The sequence below is a fragment of the Monocercomonoides exilis genome (genome assembly GCF_001643675.1).
Source record: "Monocercomonoides exilis strain PA203 chromosome Unknown scaffold77-98982, whole genome shotgun sequence".
NCBI classification, from domain to species: Eukaryota; Preaxostyla; order Oxymonadida; family Polymastigidae; genus Monocercomonoides; species Monocercomonoides exilis.
The window spans coordinates 1-21154 of record NW_027150622.1 but is presented as its reverse complement, the minus strand read 5'-3'; the positions used below and the strand labels follow the sequence as shown (position 1 = coordinate 21154).

Sequence of the window (21154 nt, the reverse complement as noted above, 5' to 3'; positions counted from 1 at the left end):
ACAGCACTTCCTTCAAGGGCTTTCAAGAGTCAACGATGCCAATCGGCTCAGTCCCGTTAAATTGTTGGCAAACGTTGTCTGAGGGCCAGACACGAATATTCGAATGGGACTTCTTGTGCAACTCCAAAAAAAAAAGAATTGTTTATAAGCAGGATAGCTGCGCACAAACATGGGCAGAAGCGAAACCTTCCTTAAAAATAAAATATAAAGCAGATTCTTTTGGGTGCAACCACATCGCTTAAAATTCTGGGGGGAGGAGGAAATGGAGAGAAAAAGGAGAATAACGATTTGCAATCCACTTGGCGCAGATGGGCGCCGATGGAAACGCAAAAGCGAGTGAAATGCAACGTCATCGCAGATTGTCGAGATAGCGTCTGCGGTGCATGTGCAGGAACGAGAACAACGAGAATGGATGCTACGGCTTGAAAAAAAAAAATAAGCTGCTCATTCACAACATTCGAAAGCAGACAGCCCATGAAGTCATGCAGGAATTTCCATTTCGGCCAATTATCAGCATTTCGCTGCAAAGTCTGCTTCCCTTTCAGAAACGCTCAGCGCATGGCGGAAATGCTCAGAAATTGGTTCAGCGAAGAAAACAAAAGAAAAAGAAAAATAATTATTATTCCAATGAGGATCAAAAAACATATTTTTTTTTTAATTTTTTATTTTTTCAAATCTATCAAAAAAAAAGGCGCTATTTAACGAGGGGTGAGAAGGGGCAGGAGAGTATTTGGATGTCATGCGGCTTTAGCTCAGCGGTAGAGCAAGTGACTGCAGATCACTAGGTCACCGGTTCAATTCCGGTAGGCCGCTTCTTTTTATCTTTTTCCAAATTCAAATTCAATTTTATATTTCTCTCGTCACGCTGCGTGGCCAACAAATACATGAAAGAAAGCCATTAGAAGTACAACAGTAGATTTTTATTTTTTATTTTTTTTGAGAACTGGGATAAACACATCTTTCGCTCCATCCTCTCTTCCCCAACAGCAAAACAAATGACAAAAATAGCAAAATTGAATGGAAAACCAGTCTGGCAACGCGCTCCACCTGCGCCCTGCCCCCCTTCACTGCTTCCCCAGCCCGCTCTTGCTCCGCCGCACCTGCACCTCCAGCGCATCCAGCATCCCGTCTTCCCGCGCCCCCAGCCCCGTCCCCTTCCACCCGCTCTTCACCAGCAGCCGCCACCCGATGTTCTCCCTCCCTCCTCCTCCTCCTCCTTCCAAACCGCCACCCACCTCCGCGGCCACCCTCTCGTACATCGGATGCACCACCCCTCCTTCGCCTTTCCCCTCCCCTTTGTCTTCTCCATCGCCTTTCCCCTCGCTCTCCACCGCTCCCCCGAACTGCCCCACCTCCACCCCGCCTGCCTGCCACCGCCTCCCCCGCCCCCGCCGCTTCTTCGCCTCCTCCACAGCCACCTCCCCGCGGTTCATGCTCCCTTCCACCGCATCAAACAGCCGCAGCGTCAGGCTCACCCCCACCGGCAGCGCGCTGATCGGCACCTGCGTCCCAGGGATCAGCAGCCGCCGCGGCAGACGCCACGGAGCGTGTGGGGGCACAGAAGAGTTCGACGCCCTTTCCTTCTTTTTCTCCTCCTCCTTCTTCACCTGCTGCTCCACCCACTCCACACACCGCATCACCACCTTCTTCGCCCACCCCACGTCGCACAGCACTCCCGTCGGCAGCCGCACCACCGGATGCAGAAGCCCAAACACCCGCCGCGCAAACAGATGTTCCTCCCGCTGCGCCTCCGTGAACCAGGACGGGAAGAACGCTGTCGTCCCAAACAGCTCTGCACAAAAATGAGAGAGAGAAAAAAATAAAATGAAAATAAAATGGAGAAATGAATATCTTCTGCAACTCAACACCAGCCACTCTTCCTCTCACAAATTTCTTCCCCTCACAAATTTCTTCCCCTCACAAATTTCTTCCCCTCACAAATTTCTTCCTCTCACAAATTTCCTCCCCTCAATTTCTCCACTTCCACCATTATCATCAGTTACAAGGCACACCATAAAACGACACCCCATGCTGGTTGTACTGCTGCATCTCCTTCACAACAGACCTCAGCGACGGAAGCGACGACAGACGCCCGTTTTCTGCAGACGCACACGCGGCGGAGATGTTCTTCACCTCAATGTGCCGCATCCCATCCGCTGCACACAAGCAGATAAAATATGAAAGAGAAATAAATAAATGATAATGATGATGATGATAATAACCTCACCATGCCACAGCACACCTTTCCCTTTCGAATTCGACGTAAACCCAAACAGCCGCGCAATCTGGTGCAGAATCTTCCGCGTCTGCCTCTCCATCGGCGGCAGTGCAAACGGCAGCGTCGGCACAAACAGCGGCGGCAGCCAGATGCACTCCCCGCCTCCACCCTCGGACAGCCAGCTCTCCACCTGATGGCCATCCAGCGGAGGATGACCATCCAGTGGAGGAGGTGTGCATCTTGGAGGGCAGTGCACAGCTGATGCACACACAGACCCAAACGGCACAGGCGGCACAACAGGTGACAGCGCAAAGTAGTCGCACGGCACAAGCGGCGGCACAAACGGGAGCGTGCGCAGTGGCCGGTAAGTCGGGAACACAGAAAGAAGAAGCGAGGAGAACGGAGCCGCTGCCCCGCCCTGCTGCTGCTGCTCCTCCTCCTCCAACCCTGAACCCGCCTTCCCCCTCTGCTCTGCCCCATCTGCCCCATCTGCCCTACCCATCCCCAGCCCAAAGTGCATCCCCTCCATTTCCTCCTCTCCCCTCTCCAAATCTTCCTCCCCTTTCGCTTTCCTTCCATTTTCTCTTTCCCTTTCTCTCTCTTTCTCTTCTTCAGCCTTCACCTGTCTGTCATCCTCTTTCAGCCACTCCACAATCCTCACTCGCACAAACAGCACTATCGCTGCCAGCATCGTGTAAATGCTGTTCGGCACAAAGTCACACACAGAAAACGGAACAATCTGCCAGTCGCTGAAATAATCCCACGAAAACACCCCCAAAGAAGAGGAAGAGGAAGAGGAAGAGGAATGTGAGGGGGAAGGGGAAGTAGAAGAGGAAGGGAAAGGGGAGGAAATTGTTGGTGTTGAAGCTGATGGAAAATGTTGCATGAGAAGCGTCTTGGGGATGCGCAGCAGGAGTGATTGCTGGAAAACACTCGACGCGTCGCTTCCAACTTCATCCTCGACCCTGCAAATCGCCCCATTCCTCCCACCTTGCAAGCCAGCCCCACCCAACTCCTTTCCCGCTTCCTTCTTTGCATTTTCTTTCTCCAAATCGTCAAAATACCCATAAGCATACTCCTCCTCGCCCTCCTCGCCCTCCTCCTCCTCTTCCTCCTCCTCCTCCTCTTCCTTTTCTCTTCTGTTCTCCCCCGCTGTGCTCATCTGACCTCTCGGCGGCAACAGCAACGGTAATGGCAACGGAGACGGCGGTGGTGGAGGCAGCGCCGAAAAGCTGATTTCCTCCTCCAAACACTCGTCATCGCTCCACGCCTCTGTGCTTGCGTGTGTTGGCGAAGAAGGCGCTGCCGGAAGCATCTCCCCATCAAACCCTTCTGTGCCCTGGCTGCATTGTCCAACTATATCCCCTTTCTCTTCTCCTTTTTCCTCCTCCTCTCCCTTTTCAGCATCACCCACAAACAAGTGCGACTCTGCGGTCTGTTCCGAAACTCGCTCGCCCCACAATGACTCCGAAGCGCTCCTGCGAGCCGAATCCTCCTCCAAATAGCCTGAATCCGATGATGATGGCAAAGAGACCGCCTGCTTGTAGGCAACAGTTTCTGCTCTTTTCGGCACCACACGCACCTCAACCCCTTTCTCCTCCACCCACCTGAACACATCCCAAACACTCAGCACATGCCGCAGCCCCGGAAGCACCGATGAAGCACTCGACGCATTCTGGTGGCTCAGCGGGCACAACGACCGCACAAGCCCTGCATGGCTGAATGGCTCCTCCTTCCCAGCTGCAGGGAACACGCTCGACAAAGCAACACTCCGCCCAACAGATCCCAGAGGAAAAAAAGAGGAAGAGCGAGAGGAAGAAGAAGAGGGAGAAATCGAAAAGCGCTCCAAAAGAGACGCAACAGAGCGCTCCTTCCTCAGCTCCGCAAACCCATCTCTTTTCTCCACAACCACAATCTCTGCAAATTCCCTGAAGACCTCCGGATCAAACGACGAAACAGTGAACTCCCTCGGCGCTCCGCTCATCGGGGCCAGGTCAAGGTCGATGTCTGCAAAGGCATCTGCGCTGCCTGCCTGCGCTTGCGCCTGCTGCCCACAAGCCTGCCCAGCTGTCGACAGCGAAGAAGACACCAGGCCCTGTGCCGCCTGGAAACGGGGGATGCGGCTTGTGCTCCGTGCGCCCGAGCCCGAAGAATACTGAAACGACGAGTGCCCCGATGGCGGTGCTCCGCCTCCTTCGCTCTGCCGCCCCGCTTTCGTTTCCGCTCCTTCCGCGGAAGAGCAGCTTTCGCAGTGCCCCGGAGGTGGCTTCTGCGGATCCAGCAAATCCAGAAGCGAAGGCGCGCCTGATCGGCGTTGCACAGGCACAGGCACAGGTACAGCTTGTTGCATTATCCGCGTCGGTGGCTGTGGTGGCTGTGGTGGTGGCTTGTATGGCGAAGCGGGCAGCGCTGTCTGCGCCTTGAAAGGCAATGGCTGCTCCCTCGCCGAGCTTGGCCCGCCTCCTAGAGGCACCCCTGCACCTCGAATCGCGGCGCTCAGCCCATGCTCTCCATTCTGCCGCTGCGCCTGCACATGTGGCGGTGGCACGCTCGTCGCGACCGTGACTCCGCCAATGCTGCTGGCACTGCTAGCACTGCTGGCGAGGCTATAATTGTGCTGCTGCTGTTGTTGCTGTGGAGGCAGCATCGACGACAAAATCGGTTCGCTGGAAAACGCTGCACCCTGTCCCGCCGGCTCAAGCAGCTCTGATACCGATTTAACATCTGCCTCTACAAGCGGCTCGCGCACAGATGGGATGTACACAGACTCAAACTTCTTCTCCTCCGCGCCGCCGTGCGGCCGATATCGTTTTCTTCCATTTCCGCGGAACCGGTCTCTCTTTCCGCCGCGTCTTTCCCGGCCGTTCTGCACATAACTCATCTGAACGCCAGATAATATCCTTCCAAAAAATACTTCGCTTTTGCTGTCCCGGCACAAGCAAAAAACAAAAAATACAAGCAACCAAAACAAATAATTGAAATCGGCAGAAGACGAGACACTCACCAAAATTCGATGTCACGGTGCTGGGCATGCAGCGGCAAAACGCTGGAAGAAGGAAAACGCAAAAGTGTGTGTCGTGGCAAATTGAAGAAAAATAGTATGGAAATGTGTTTTTCACGATTTTCTGTTCTTGCTGCTGTTGAGGCGACTGTTGTGCAGCAATGTCTGACGAGGTGTGGGGCGGTGCAGAATTCTATGTTTTTTTGAACATGTTTAAAAAAAAAATAAAATTTTTTACTTATTCCTATATATGTATTTTATTTGTTTATTTTGTGTGGGCTTTTCTGGGCATGAACACGAACGGTTGTGTTTGTGGGGTGTTGTGGGACTGGGGCATCGGGGTTGCAGGGCAGCAGGCTGAAAGCGCTGGGGAATGCGGCGTACCAGCGGAAAGAATATGCAGAGGCGATTGAGCTTTACACGCGCTGCTTGGAGGTTGAGGGAAGAAACCATGTGATATACTCGAACCGGTCGCTGTGCCACTACTGCGCTGGGGAGTACGAGGCAGCGCTGCGGGATGCGGAGGAGTGCATTGGGCTGGCGGCGGGGTTTGTGAAGGGGTATTCGCGGAAGGGGAATGCGCTGATAAAGCTGAAGCGGCTGGAGGAAGCGAAGGCGGCGTTTGAGCGGGGGCTGGAGATAGAGCGCGGGAACGAGGCGTGTGTGACTGGGGCGAGGGAGGTGGAGATTCTGATGGGGAGTCGGGGGCGGGAGGAGCGGAAAGGGTGGCAGAAGATATTTGACAGGGGAATTGAGATAGTGGAGCGGCACCCGCTGATGCAGCGGTACGGGTGCGAGGCGGATCTGTATGGGAAGATAAGGATGGTGCAGTCGCTGGAGAGCTATCCGGAGATGATGGTGAGGGAGGACGAGCGGCTTCGGAAGGTGGAGGCGATAGCGAGTGGGGCAGATGAAGAGGAAGTGTGGAAGATAGGGACGAGCGGGGGGCAGGGGTCGTCGGGAGCGAATCCGCATGGGCACAGCTGGTCGGGGAGGGGGTCGTTTTTGGCGGGGAGGAAAGGGGCAGGGGCAGGGGCAGGGGCAGGGGCAGGGACGAGGGTGACGAAGACGGAGGAGGAAGAGATGATGGAGTGGCTGGGGATGCAGTGGGTGGGAGACGGGGAGGCGAGCTTGGAGGATCGGCGGCACTTTGAGGCGGAGGCAGCGAAAGAGAGGGGGAACAAGAAGTACAGGAAGCGGGAGCTGGGAGAGGCGGCGAGAGATTATGTGAGGGCAGTGGTGAAAGACAGGGAGTGGATGCTGTATCGGCTGAATCTGGCAGCAGCGCTTGTGGAGATGGCGAACGAGGCGGGGAAGGAGGCAGAGGGGATGGAGCAGAGGATGGGGCGGGGGGAAAGGGAGCGGTGGGGAGAGAGGGCAGGGGAGCGGATGAAAGAGATGGAGGAAGAGGAAGAGGAAGAAAGGAGAGAAAGGGAAGAAAAGGGGGATGGAAAAGGAGAAGGAGAAGGAGAAGGAGATTGTGATGGTGATGGCAATATATCGATTGGGTGTGATGAGATTGAGGTGACGGCAAAGAGTGTGGACGCGCTTGTGGAGGCGCACGGAGCGATGAAGGAGCTTGTGAAGGTGATGGAGAAGGCGGGGAGCAGGGAGGGAGAGAGTGGAGCAGGGGAGATGGGAGGGGCGAATGGGGTGAATGGAGCTCGCGAGGCGTATGGGCTGGAGGCGCCGTCTCTTTCGTCGGCAGCGCTGCAGCTTGTGCGGCATCGGCGACGGCTGCTTCGTGCGGCGCTGTCTATTTCAGTGCAGGCAGTGAGCATGGGGGTTGGGGGCTTTTGTGGCATTGGGGAGACAGACTGCTCATCCACTTCCTTATCTGCATCTCCATCCACATCATCCCCATCCACATCATCCCCATCCACATCATCCCCATCCGCATCATCGCCTGCTTTGGGGTCAGTGGGCTCAGCAGGGTCGGTGGAGGGTGTTTTGGCAGGGGAGGAGCAGAAGGTGGAGGCAGGGCAGGGCCAGGAGGCGGAGGAAGCAGGAGGGCACTTGTGTCCTGCTTGCTCGTGTTCTGCGCGTGTGGCACTCCCGTTTGGGATTGTGCTTGTGCTGCCGCGTGTGGCGTCGGTGCAGGCGCAGGCGCAGGTGCAGCAGATGGCGCTGCACTCGCCGCTGGACCACATTGCGAAGGGGTGTGCGCGGATTGGGACAGTGCTGAGCCAGCTGGGATACAACAAGGAGGCGCATTCGGTTGTTGTGCAAGGGCTGCAGGTTTACAGGACCGAAGAGCTGGCGCGGAAAGAGGCAGAGGTGCGGGAGATGCTGCACAACGCCGAGGGGTAGCTGTGCTGTTGGGGAACGGGTGTTGCACGGCTTGCCCAAAAGAAAGAAAGAACTGATGAAGGCGGATTCAAAACCCCTATTGATGTGATTTTCTCTTTTTCTATTTTTCAATTTTTTTGTTGTTTGCCTGGCTGCATTTTGCTTTTGCCAGTGCCTGCAAAGTGCAGCGATTATTGGCTGCTTGCTTTTTTCTTTTATTTCTTTGCGCGCAAATCGTATTTATTTTTATTCGAAAAACACTTCAAATTTGAGTTTTTGTTTCTGGGGCAGAAGCCTAAGGGACTTTTCGCTGTTGGAATAGAAGGCTGTTGAGGCGTATCTGCATGTCTGTATGTCTGTATATCTGAGTGTTTGAGTGTTTGAATGTCTGCATTTCAATGTTATGGAACAGGGAAAAGCATCATTGAACAAATTTGAAATGAATGAAATTATATTAGGAAGTTGATGCTAATTATTATTAATATCAGTTTTGGATATTCAAAATTTAAGTAATCTATTTGGGTCATACGAGTTTTATATATTGTTTTTAAGTTAAGAACTTTCCGAATATTTTCAATTTTCCAAATATTTTTTCCACAATTTTAATTTTCGCAAACCAATATAAATTTTTTTGATATCATCAAATCAAAATTATTTCTTAGATGGGGCAGACATCATCAAAAAAGTTTTCCAACTCGGACAAGGCGACGAATTGTTATTCAGCTCTGCGTTGTGGAAAGGATAGATGTATTGGGCCGAGCTCACTTAACGGTATTTAATCGTAATTTTTTAATGGATAAGTTGTGCAAATTGTTTCATGTTTTATTTTGCAGAAATGCTTGAATTGTTAAAAGATTGTAGTGATCCATTGCAGATATTGGTACATGAAGATATAAATGAATTAACGGAAGAAATAGATGAAGATCAATTGTTTTCCATATTAGATGATAGAACGTTCAATAAAATCAATGATTTAATCGAAAATATGAAAATTTCAAAAGGAAATGCTGCATATCTGTTGAAATGTATCGGTTATCGCAAAATGTTATATGATTGCATCTCCTCTGGTTTTCAAACCTCTCTGCTTCGAAAAAGAATTGAGAAGTTAATAATTGAAGAAGAAAAAGAGCAGAAAACGGAAGAGAAGAGCGAATTTTTGATAGATCTGTGGGAAGGTTATCTTTTGCTGATTGAGGATGTTTCATATGAATTCATTTCGATCTTCAAGCCTTCCCTTTTGAAAGTTGCTTTAAATAAGGAGGAAGACATTAAAGCACAAAAGGAAGTCGAAATGGCGCTGCTTGCTTTGAGCCACATTAGTTCAATGACGGTATAAACTTGTTTGCTAAATTTGTGATGTTTATTATTTTTTACTTTTTTTAAAAAATAGAGAATCGAAAAGGATCAATTTGTGAATGAAATCAAAGAGATCATCGAACATCATCAGAAGCATCAAAATTTGACACGACTTGCGTATCAATCTGCTTGGCAGTTTTTAACGAAGAGATTTTATTATTCCAAAAGTTTGGAAGATTTAATTATGAATGAACTTCATTTTACGAGTGAGGCAAGCAGGGAATTGGACGAACTGGTGAAGAGCTTGGATTTGAAGGGAAAGGGAGGATCTGACAGATTGAAAGAAACAAGAGTTATTTTGAGATGGCTGGATGTCTTTGATGAGTATTTTGATGGTGAGTATTTGAGAAGAAATGATGACACGAAGCTTATTAAAAGCATTATTGGGACTTGCAGAGCAGAGAAGGGAAATGACAAAAAAATTGCGAATGAAGTCATTCAACTTTTTGGAAGAATTGCAGGAAGAAAAAGAATGAACATAAAATACTTGCTTGATGGTGGAGCTGTTGATCACATTTTGAATGAGATCAAGCAGCCATCTTTGACTGTTGAAAAAAGTTCGACATGCTTGTGGTTTTTTTATGCACTTTCAGAAAGATTAAAAGGAGAGTCAATTGAAGATTTTTTAACTGTTGAAAAAGAGGATGAAATCGATGAAGCCGAAAAAAAGGATATAAAAAAAGAGATTATTGAAAAGTATGAGGAGGAAGGCCTTGAAGATTGTGTATTTAGCTTTTCTGTATTGTTTTTTAAATTGGGTGCGCATAATGATTATTTGTCTGAAAATCCATCTGATTATACAGTTCTTCATTAATCGTCTGAACTCTCGAAGGTATGGAGATTTCCATTTCCATTTATAGAAAAATATATATATTGTTAGTTAGTTTGTTTGTTCGTGTGTTTGTGTGTTTGATTAATTTGTTTTGTTTTGTTTTGTCATTACACCTTTCGTTCACCATTTATTTAATTTCTTCTAGCATTGTTTCTGTCACATATATTATCAACTTATTTATCGTGTTTGATTCTCTCCTCACAAAGCATTCATTTAATCACTTCTTGAATCATAACAGATCCCCTTCGCACAGAAAATTTTCTTTTCAATTTTTCATAAATTTATCTTATGAAATTTTTTTGTTTGTGCAAAACATGAAAGGTATTAAGTATTCTATAGATTTGTGATGAAAATTTTGACTTTTTTAATTGAAAAAGAAAATATGAAATTCACTTTCTTCTCTTCGATCTGAGAGTATCACTTAAGGGTCAGTCACCCATGCGAATCTGATTAAAAAAAAAAGAAGTGAGGAAAATGCGCGTAAAATACAAATTGCGCTTGAAGAGAAAAAGGTGAAATGGGTTTCAAAATGGGTTTTGGGTTGGTATTGCATCTGGAACTTGCTTAAAGCTTTCTTCACAGGGTGGGAGTGAAAACGCGGTGGGTGAAGAGAAGAAAGTGAATTTCATATTTTCTTTTTCAATCAAAACGCAAGCATTTTGATTTGCAAGAAAACATTCATTCACTTTCTTCTCTTCGATCTGAGAGTTTGTAGTAATTGGGCGTTATGGATTACTTTCTGAATTTTCTCTTTCCATCATTTCTTTTCGTCTCTGTGATCTTGTTCGAATAATGAACTGAATGCATTTTTCTTCGATGATTTCATTTTCGTCTTTCTTGTTTTCATTGTTCGTGGTATTTGATTGCTTTTTGTGGATGGATTGAGACTCATTATCATCTGGTTCTTCAATATGGTCTGGTTGTGAGATCTCTTCTCTTGCTTTCTCTGTTTCATGGCCTTCTGGCCAACGTGAATGTTGATTGATGGGAACAATAGAATCTTTTTTGTCTGGTGTGGATATGGATGGGGGAATTGTGGAAGGCTGTTGAATTGCTTTCTTTGTCTCCTGATTCGACGATATTATCTGGGCCATCTTGTTTGATATGTTAGATTTAAAATAATGTTTAATCACTGTGTTGCTACGAGGGGATAATCTTGCGAATTTTGCCACCTGTTCGACTGGAGTTCCCGCCATTGTTAAGGCTGATATTGAAGCATGTTTCAAGGTGTATGGGCTGTAGTTCGAAGGGATTCTTGCATCTTTCATCATTTCGCTGGCTGCTTCTCGAATTGCTCGGACCTTCATTGGATCATATGTTGAAGAACTCAGAAATAGTTTATAAGAAGCTGGATTGTGAATTTTTACACGATCCCATAAATCTTTAACGGCTGTTGCTGGACATATCAAACTTTCCTTGTCGAGGAATGGGATGACAATGTTGCTTCTTTCAAGTCCAGTTTTTAGTGATGTATTCAGGTTAATTGATTGCTTATCTATTTCTGATTCCTTGAGATTGATTCTTTCCAGTTCTGTAAAGCGGCACGCAGAGAACATCATACACAAACAAATTGTTTTCCTTGTTAGCTGCGAGAATGACAAATTTTCGTTCTTTCCAATAGTTTCTATATGCGTGAAGAGTTGTTGAGGGTTCCACATATCATCTTGTCTCTTTTTCTTTCTGCATTCCGATCTCCTGAATGATCTAAACAGGATTGAAATCAAGGTGTTCTCCCCAAGTGATTTTCCGTATAATACTGATGTTAGAAAGGAAATGGCAGATCTGACAATTCTCAATGAAGAAGCTTTCATTCCGTTGTTTTTCAAGGCGACAAACACATCCAAGCATCTTTTTTGCCAAATCTGAAATTTAGAAGGTATGTCTTTGAATTTCAACTGATCCCATCCGTCTTTGAAATGTGCGAAACCATAAGTGTATCCCATCCATGTTGCACTAGCGACGCTGTTTTTGCACTCTTCGGCCAGTTCACGTGACATGCTTCTTGATGCCAAAATCTCGTTCCACCACGATTCTCCCTTTTCGGTTATGGATTGATTAGGCATATCCGCAGTCTTCCTGGTGGAAGAGTAGCATTCATTAGCTTCATCCATCTTCCTTCCCTTATTATCTCCTCCGTTCTCCTCCATGTCCAGGAGATGTGATTTGTGTTGTTCAGTAGAGGTTCCCATATCTGACCTTTCCAATCTGGAAGAAGAAGAAGAACTCGAGCTTTCTCCATCGCTGCTTTTCGGATCACTGCTGGAATCAAAGGAACCGGTGGATGCGCAAGAACTGTCTCGTTTTTCCAAGTAATTTGTAACCCGTCTTGACTTAAATTGCTTCCTGGTCCGCACCATCTCGTTGATTTTGTGTTTTCTTTTGTTGCGAACGCATCGAGTGTGATGTGCATCTGAAGCTGATTGGTGATCTCTTCGAGTGTTTCTTGTTCGACTTCGTAATCTCCTCCTTTTGCCAATCTCGATAGGCCATCTGCTCTGACGTTTCTCTCTCCGGGAATATGTTGAGCTTTCACAACTACTTTCAGCGCTTGGGTTTGATTCCATATTTTCTTCAGAAGGGTTCTGAGATTCTGACCGGCTCCCCATCGATTCAGATTGTAAACTGCTGTTGTGTTGTCTGATCGAATAAGTAGATTTCTTATTTCTTGATTTCGAATGGAATTTGAGAAATGCGCGATGGCTTGATTGATAGCGAATAGCTCTCTGTAATTTGAACTTTGGTTTCTGACTGGAGGAGGAAGAAGTTTGTAAAAGTCCAGCATTTGATTGTTGACTTTTAGTGTTGCGCCTATGGCAAACCCTGATGCATCTGTTGTAAGAACTGCTTCCGGTCGAAACACTGGATTCAATCTCCTTGATTGGTTCTCTTTCAGCCTTTCGCTCCACTTCATAAGGCAATTTGTTATCGATGCATTCACGCGCATTTTTCCTTTCCATCCATTCAGACTCAAAGCTTTGTTTAGGAGTTTGTACAGTTGTGACAAATTCAGGGAGGCTTCTTGATACACGAATCTGGTTGCGTTCAGTTTCCCTATCAACGAGGCAAACTTCTTTATCGAAACAACTCTGTTGCTCTGGGCAATCCTCCTCCATTTCTTGCACTCTTTCATCAGCTCGGTTTTTTTCGATTCCTCTATCTGTACCACAAACTGATTGGTATCCCATTGGAAGCCCAAAAATTTGAACTGCTGACTTGGAATTAAATGACATTTTTCCGAATTGACCAACAGTCCCAATTTGTTGAACATCGAAAGAGTTTTCTCCACAATAATATTGAGTTCCTGCGGGTCTTGATGAAGAAGAACAATATCGTCCAGGTATGCAATGGCTCTCACACTCCATTCCTCCCTCATGTATTTTAGAACTTTCCTCATCACTTTTGTGAACGTTCGAGGCGCATCTTTGTATCCGAAAGGCATTCCGTGGAAAGCGTAGTATTTTCCTTTGAAAACGAACGAAAGGAATGGTGATAATTCTTCGCTGACTTTTATAAGATAATAAGCTTGGCTCAAGTCCAATGTGACTGCGTAATCCTTTTCTTGTATAATTTTCTCCACTGTTCTGTGGTCTTCTTGCTTGTAATAAATCGTCTTGATAGCATTGTTGAGTCTTCGGCAATCCACGATTTGCCTCCAGCCACCGTCTTTCTTTCTGATTACAAAAACTGGATTCAAATGCTTCACATCCTTCTCCTGAATCGGCTTGATGATATTTGTTTCCAGTTGCTTCTTGATCATCTCTGAAAAGGCTTGTTGGGCTTCTTGACTCTGATGCTCCAAAGGGTTGAATACTCCTGTTTTCTTGAGTGATTCCTTCGCGGCTTTGCTCCTCCATACAGGGATTACTCCTTTCCCAATAATTCTTGCCCCTCCAATTTTTTCCCATTCTTCTCGAAATAAACAAGTTCTTCCTCCAACCATTGCCTCTTGTCGGACTTCTGCGGGCTGTAGAATGCTGTTCGTTTCTTCTATTGGTATTTTCGCTCCCCTGATTGTCTTCTTGAAGCGAAACCTGAAGCACTTGGTCGCAGCCGGATTTGGTTTTGTTGTCTTGACAACCGGGGAGCTCTTTGAAAAAATCTGTGGCTAGTTGATCTTCTGGTTGGAATTGTTCCGGCTCTTATCGAACTTCTTCTCACAGGGCAGCTCGTTGTTTGTAGCTTGAATTGTTGACTCTTCTCTGTTTTTCTCCATTCTTCAAGAACTTCTGATTGCCTTTGAGTAAGAAGACTGGATGCTGTGCTCTCCTTAATCTGTGCAGCTGCCCTAAAGCCGAATCTTCCTTGAATTCTTACAGATCTTGCTTCCTTCAGCGCTTTTGAAACTAATAAAATTGCATCTGCAATTGGTCCTTTTTCGTCATCTTTTTCTTTTAATTTCGCGTGTGTGTAAAGCAAAATTTTAATGGCTGGATATAGAAATGCTTCAGTTCGCTCACCTGCCTTATCCAATGCGTCGTTCATCCAATTGTCTGTTCTCGAAGCTGTAGGAGGAGCCTTTGGCAGGAATGGACTTAAATCATCTTCCTTCAAATCAGTAATAAGATCCTCCAAATATCTTTCTGGTAAATCCATATCATATAAGCTGCAGTCCGGATCCCTGAGAAATATTGTTTTAAAACTATTTTCTAGCAGCAAACAATCGTCGCCATGGCTTATTTTCGCTTCTGAAGCTCCCGGGATCTGCTGGGAAAATTCAGAACTGGAATGAGAAATCACACTCGAAAACGTCTCTCCCGGAGGTCCATCTGACATCATTGATGTGGCAGAATTCAACGCGGGTCCAGTGCTGAGTGGAGAGCTAGGGAGCATTCTTTTATCAGATTCGCCGTGACTGACCCTTAAGTGATACTCTCAGATCGAAGAGAAGAAAGTGAATGAATGTTTTCTTGCAAATCAAAATGCTTGCGTTTTGATTATGTTCTTCACAAGGCTTTCAAACATTTTTCTGAATTTTTTATTTTTTCGACATATATAAATATTTGCGTGAGAATGAAAGATATATAACGATATAATTGCAGAAAATGTTTGGAACAGAATTTTTTTTTTTGAAATGAAAAAATATAGCCTCAAATGAAGAAAACTTGGAAAGAAAATATGAAATAAGCCGGATAAAAATTAAAGAGAAAATGCATTTTAAAACATGGTTGAAGGAAAAAACAAATAAACAAATTAAAAAAATGAGAAGTCATCAACATATGGAGTTAAAGTTTTTTATTTCTCCACATAACTTTTCTTTTCCAAAAACACTAGCACATATAAATATGACATTTGATTTTTTTTTCCTTATTCATGCTCATTGAAATGAAAATCAGGTGTTAAAAAAGAAAGAAAGAAAAGAAAAGAAAAAAGAAAGATAGTAACAAAGATCAAATGTTAAAATGTACTGATATTTAATTAGAATTGGCTTGAACTTTTTCACAAAATTAACTCTATTTATGCTGAAATCCCATTTGTTTTGATTTTCTCATTAGAGTGATCAATTCGTTTCAATAAAGTGATACCATGGGTGCTTAACCCGCACCCTGGTGCCAAACCCGCACCCAGCAAATTATCAGTTTTTTCAAAAAAAAATGTAAACACACATTTGATTGAGTGTGAAGAGCTCACATTTGGACAATTACTATATTTATTATTAATAATTAATATTTTTCCCAAAAAATACAAAAATATTCATTTTCATAAAAATTGTTTTAATTTTTATATATTTGAAAATTTGCTATTTCCTAGCCACGGCAGAAAAAGAAAAACATCCTATTGTGCTTATTTTAATATTTGCGAACAAAAAATTAAACGTATGGGAAATTTTTTTCGATATTTGTCTGATGGAACTTATTTCAACGATTAGATCAAAAACCATAAAAATGTGAAAACAATTTGCATGCTTGACTGCAGCTTGGAGAAGAAGTTTGTTTTGAATATTTCGATAACATTTTAATAATATTGTGTCTTTTATGTAATTTACAACAATTCTTTTAGTGGCTGCACTTTTCAGAGCCATGCTTTGTTTGGAGTGTGTTTTTTTGGAGAGCAGACTTTCCAAAAGTTAGATTACAGTTTGCCGTTTTTAAGTACTTGCATATTTTATAAATTTTTGCCTTGTGTAATAATTAAATTCTTCAAAAACTTGTTTTTGAATGTTTTGTTTAACACATATATTTGCTTTATTTTATTATCGAAAAGAATGAAGCTGCATTTATAACTGCAGCAATTTGTGCTGTAAACATTAACTGTTATTAAATGTTAATTTTTCGAAAATGAGAAATATATGTGTATTGATGTTTTTGATTTTTATCATTTTTAACAATTCAATGACTTTTTTGTTAAATGTTCATTTCACGTGTTAATTTTGATGGAATCCGTTGTGCATCAATTTATTGCGTTGTATTTATTTTTTCCAAAATGAAATAATTTATGTGTGATGAATTAGACATTAGTAATTTTTGTTTGATTATTCTCTGTTATAAATGAAATTTTTCAACAAAAACACAAATATATTTGTTGATTATTTGCCCAAACCAAATTTTCTCAAAGTTGTGATGAACAATTGTCTTGAACTTGATATAAAACAAATTTAATGTAAATCGGATTCATCTCATTTATTTTTTTGAATATCGGAATATGACGTAAGATAAGCGTTATTCTTAATGTGTTGTTTCATTTTTCAGATAAATGCAAAACTTTATTATCAATCAAAAATATTATTCTCAACTGTCCATTAAAAAATGAATATTCAAATAAATTAATCAAACAAAAATTACTAATGTCTAATTCATCACACATAAATTATTTCATTTTGGAAAAAATAAATACAACGCAATAAATTGATGCACAACGGATTCCATCAAAATTAACACGTGAAATGAACATTTAACAAAAAAGTCATTGAATTGTTAAAAATGATAAAAATCAAAAACATCAATACACATATATTTCTCATTTTCGAAAAATTAACATTTAATAACAGTTAATGTTTACAGCACAAATTGCTGCAGTTATAAATGCAGCTTCATTCTTTTCGATAATAAAATAAAGCAAATATATGTGTTAAACAAAACATTCAAAAACAAGTTTTTGAAGAATTTAATTATTACACAAGGCAAAAATTTATAAAATATGCAAGTACTTAAAAACGGCAAACTGTAATCTAACTTTTGGAAAGTCTGCTCTCCAAAAAAACACACTCCAAACAAAGCATGGCTCTGAAAAGTGCAGCCACTAAAAGAATTGTTGTAAATTACATAAAAGACACAATATTATTAAAATGTTATCGAAATATTCAAAACAAACTTCTTCTCCAAGCTGCAGTCAAGCATGCAAATTGTTTTCACATTTTTATGGTTTTTGATCTAATCGTTGAAATAAGTTCCATCAGACAAATATCGAAAAAATTTCCCATACGTTTAATTTTTTGTTCGCAAATATTAAAATAAGCACAATAGGATGTTTTTCTTTTTCTGCCGTGGCTAGGAAATAGCAAATTTTCAAATATATAAAAATTAAAACAATTTTTATGAAAATGAATATTTTTGTATTTTTGGGAAAAATATTAATTATTAATAATAAATATAGTAATTGTCCAAATGTGAGCTCTTCACACTCAATCAAATGTGTGTTTACATTTTTTTTGAAAAAACTGATAATTTGCTGGGTGCGGGTTTGGCACCAGGGTGCGGGTTAAGCACCCATGGTATCACTTTATTGAAACGAATTGATCACTCTAATGAGAAAATCAAAACAAATGGGATTTCAGCATAAATAGAGTTAATTTTGTGAAAAAGTTCAAGCCAATTCTAATTAAATATCAGTACATTTTAACATTTGATCTTTGTTACTATCTTTCTTTTTTCTTTTCTTTTCTTTCTTTCTTTTTTAACACCTGATTTTCATTTCAATGAGCATGAATAAGGAAAAAAAAATCAAATGTCATATTTATATGTGCTAGTGTTTTTGGAAAAGAAAAGTTATGTGGAGAAATAAAAAACTTTAACTCCATATGTTGATGACTTCTCATTTTTTTAATTTGTTTATTTGTTTTTTCCTTCAACCATGTTTTAAAATGCATTTTCTCTTTAATTTTTATCCGGCTTATTTCATATTTTCTTTCCAAGTTTTCTTCATTTGAGGCTATATTTTTTCATTTCAAAAAAAAAAATTCTGTTCCAAACATTTTCTGCAATTATATCGTTATATATCTTTCATTCTCACGCAAATATTTATATATGTCGAAAAAATAAAAAATTCAGAAAAATGTTTGAAAGCCTTGTGAAGAACATAATCAAAACGCAAGCATTTTGATTTGCAAGAAAACATTCATTCACTTTCTTCTCTTCGATCTGAGAGTATCACTTAAGGGTCAGTCACGGCGAATCTGATAAAAGAATGCTCCCTAGCTCTCCACTCAGCACTGGACCCGCGTTGAATTCTGCCACATCAATGATGTCAGATGGACCTCCGGGAGAGACGTTTTCGAGTGTGATTTCTCATTCCAGTTCTGAATTTTCCCAGCAGATCCCGGGAGCTTCAGAAGCGAAAATAAGCCATGGCGACGATTGTTTGCTGCTAGAAAATAGTTTTAAAACAATATTTCTCAGGGATCCGGACTGCAGCTTATATGATATGGATTTACCAGAAAGATATTTGGAGGATCTTATTACTGATTTGAAGGAAGATGATTTAAGTCCATTCCTGCCAAAGGCTCCTCCTACAGCTTCGAGAACAGACAATTGGATGAACGACGCATTGGATAAGGCAGGTGAGCGAACTGAAGCATTTCTATATCCAGCCATTAAAATTTTGCTTTACACACACGCGAAATTAAAAGAAAAAAGATGACGAAAAAGGACCAATTGCAGATGCAATTTTATTAGTTTCAAAAGCGCTGAAGGAAGCAAGATCTGTAAGAATTCAAGGAAGATTCGGCTTTAGGGCAGCTGCACAGATTAAGGAGAGCACAGCATCCAGTCTTCTTACTCAAAGGCAATCAGAAGTTCTTGAAGAATGGAGAAAAACAGAGAAGAGTCAACAATTCAAGCTACAAACAACGAGCTGCCCTGTGAGAAGAAGTTCGATAAGAGCCGGAACAATTCCAACCAGAAGATCAACTAGCCACAGATTTTTCAAAGAGCTCCCCGGTTGTCAAGACAACAAAACCAAATCCGGCTGCGACCAAGTGCTTCAGGTTTCGCTTCAAGAAGACAATCAGGGGAGCGAAAATACCAATAGAAGAAACGAACAGCATTCTACAGCCCGCAGAAGTCCGACAAGAGGCAATGGTTGGAGGAAGAACTTGTTTATTTCGAGAAGAATGGGAAAAAAATTGGAGGGCAAGAATTATTGGGAAAGGAGTAATCCCTGTATGGAGGAGCAAAGCCGCGAAGGAATCACTCAAGAAAACAGGAGTATTCAACCCTTTGGAGCATCAGAGTCAAGAAGCCCAACAAGCCTTTTCAGAGATGATCAAGAAGCAACTGGAAACAAATATCATCAAGCCGATTCAGGAGAAGGATGTGAAGCATTTGAATCCAGTTTTTGTAATCAGAAAGAAAGACGGTGGCTGGAGGCAAATCGTGGATTGCCGAAGACTCAACAATGCTATCAAGACGATTTATTACAAGCAAGAAGACCACAGAACAGTGGAGAAAATTATACAAGAAAAGGATTACGCAGTCACATTGGACTTGAGCCAAGCTTATTATCTTATAAAAGTCAGCGAAGAATTATCACCATTCCTTTCGTTCGTTTTCAAAGGAAAATACTACGCTTTCCACGGAATGCCTTTCGGATACAAAGATGCGCCTCGAACGTTCACAAAAGTGATGAGGAAAGTTCTAAAATACATGAGGGAGGAATGGAGTGTGAGAGCCATTGCATACCTGGACGATATTGTTCTTCTTCATCAAGACCCGCAGGAACTCAATATTATTGTGGAGAAAACTCTTTCGATGTTCAACAAATTGGGACTGTTGGTCAATTCGGAAAAATGTCATTTAATTCCAAGTCAGCAGTTCAAATTTTTGGGCTTCCAATGGGATACCAATCAGTTTGTGGTACAGATAGAGGAATCGAAAAAAACCGAGCTGATGAAAGAGTGCAAGAAATGGAGGAGGATTGCCCAGAGCAACAGAGTTGTTTCGATAAAGAAGTTTGCCTCGTTGATAGGGAAACTGAACGCAACCAGATTCGTGTATCAAGAAGCCTCCCTGAATTTGTCACAACTGTACAAACTCCTAAACAAAGCTTTGAGTCTGAATGGATGGAAAGGAAAAATGCGCGTGAATGCATCGATAACAAATTGCCTTATGAAGTGGAGCGAAAGGCTGAAAGAGAACCAATCAAGGAGATTGAATCCAGTGTTTCGACCGGAAGCAGTTCTTACAACAGATGCATCAGGGTTTGCCATAGGCGCAACACTAAAAGTCAACAATCAAATGCTGGACTTTTACAAACTTCTTCCTCCTCCAGTCAGAAACCAAAGTTCAAATTACAGAGAGCTATTCGCTATCAATCAAGCCATCGCGCATTTCTCAAATTCCATTCGAAATCAAGAAATAAGAAATCTACTTATTCGATCAGACAACACAACAGCAGTTTACAATCTGAATCGATGGGGAGCCGGTCAGAATCTCAGAACCCTTCTGAAGAAAATATGGAATCAAACCCAAGCGCTGAAAGTAGTTGTGAAAGCTCAACATATTCCCGGAGAGAGAAACGTCAGAGCAGATGGCCTATCGAGATTGGCAAAAGGAGGAGATTACGAAGTCGAACAAGAAACACTCGAAGAGATCACCAATCAGCTTCAGATGCACATCACACTCGATGCGTTCGCAAAAGAAAACACAAAATCAACGAGATGGTGCGGACCAGGAAGCAATTTAAGTCAAGACGGGTTACAAATTACTTGGAAAAACGAGACAGTTCTTGCGCATCCACCGGTTCCTTTGATTCCAGCAGTGATCCGAAAAGCAGCGATGGAGAAAGCTCGAGTTCTTCTTCTTCTTCCAGATTGGAAAGGTCAGATATGGGAACCTCTACTGAACAACACAAATCACATCTCCTGGACATGGAGGAGAACGGAGGAGATAAGGGAAGGAAGATGGATGAAGCTAATGAATGCTACTCTTCCACCAGGAAGACTGCGGATATGCCTAATCAATCCATAACCGAAAAGGGAGAATCGTGGTGGAACGAGATTTTGGCATCAAGAAGCATGTCACGTGAACTGGCCGAAGAGTGCAAAAACAGCGTCGCTAGTGCAACATGGATGGGATACACTTATGGTTTCGCACATTTCAAAGACGGATGGGATCAGTTGAAATTCAAAGACATACCTTCTAAATTTCAGATTTGGCAAAAAGATGCTTGGATGTGTTTGTCGCCTTGAAAAACAACGGAATGAAAGCTTCTTCATTGAGAATTGTCAGATCTGCCATTTCCTCCT

General features: G+C 42.9%; 4 protein-coding genes across 4 annotated transcripts; 2 read left to right on the top strand and 2 right to left on the bottom strand.

Moving 5' to 3' along the window:
- Positions 1 to 1064: 1064 nt before the first annotated feature.
- On the bottom strand, positions 1065 to 5099 carry MONOS_14928 (uncharacterized protein; the record flags this gene model as incomplete). The annotated part of the gene is made up of 3 exons (XM_067867768.1): positions 1065 to 1792; positions 2013 to 2156; positions 2243 to 5099. The coding sequence occupies 3 exons, from the start codon at positions 5097 to 5099 to the stop codon at positions 1065 to 1067; spliced, it is 3729 nt and encodes a 1242-aa protein (XP_067718644.1).
- A 281-nt stretch (positions 5100 to 5380) lies between these two features.
- MONOS_14927 (putative stress-induced-phosphoprotein) lies at positions 5381 to 7529 on the top strand (the record flags this gene model as incomplete). Its single annotated transcript, XM_067867767.1, has 2 exons — positions 5381 to 5392; positions 5568 to 7529. The coding sequence occupies 2 exons, from the start codon at positions 5381 to 5383 to the stop codon at positions 7527 to 7529; spliced, it is 1974 nt and encodes a 657-aa protein (XP_067718643.1).
- A 614-nt stretch (positions 7530 to 8143) lies between these two features.
- MONOS_14926 (uncharacterized protein) lies at positions 8144 to 9960 on the top strand. Its single transcript, XM_067867766.1, has 3 exons — positions 8144 to 8279; positions 8342 to 8838; positions 8899 to 9960. Exons 1-3 carry the CDS (start codon positions 8171 to 8173, stop codon positions 9676 to 9678), a joined length of 1386 nt encoding a protein of 461 aa, XP_067718642.1. The 5' UTR covers positions 8144 to 8170; the 3' UTR covers positions 9679 to 9960.
- Positions 9961 to 10421: 461 nt separating this feature from the next.
- MONOS_14925 (putative Reverse transcriptase (RNA-dependent DNA polymerase)) lies at positions 10422 to 14526 on the bottom strand (the record flags this gene model as incomplete). The annotated part of the gene is made up of 3 exons (XM_067867765.1): positions 10422 to 11955; positions 12018 to 13727; positions 13775 to 14526. The coding sequence occupies 3 exons, from the start codon at positions 14524 to 14526 to the stop codon at positions 10422 to 10424; spliced, it is 3996 nt and encodes a 1331-aa protein (XP_067718641.1).
- Between the last annotated feature and the right edge of the window lie 6628 nt (positions 14527 to 21154).

Coding starts and splice junctions, on each gene's coding strand:
- MONOS_14926 (XM_067867766.1), top strand. CDS start 8,171: ATGGGGCAGACATCATCAAAAAAGTTTTCCAACTCGGACAAGGCGACG. Junction 8,280..8,341: donor TGGGCCGAGCTCACTTAACG/GTATTTAATCGT, acceptor TTTATTTTGCAG/AAATGCTTGAATTGTTAAAA. Junction 8,839..8,898: donor GCCACATTAGTTCAATGACG/GTATAAACTTGT, acceptor TTTAAAAAATAG/AGAATCGAAAAGGATCAATT.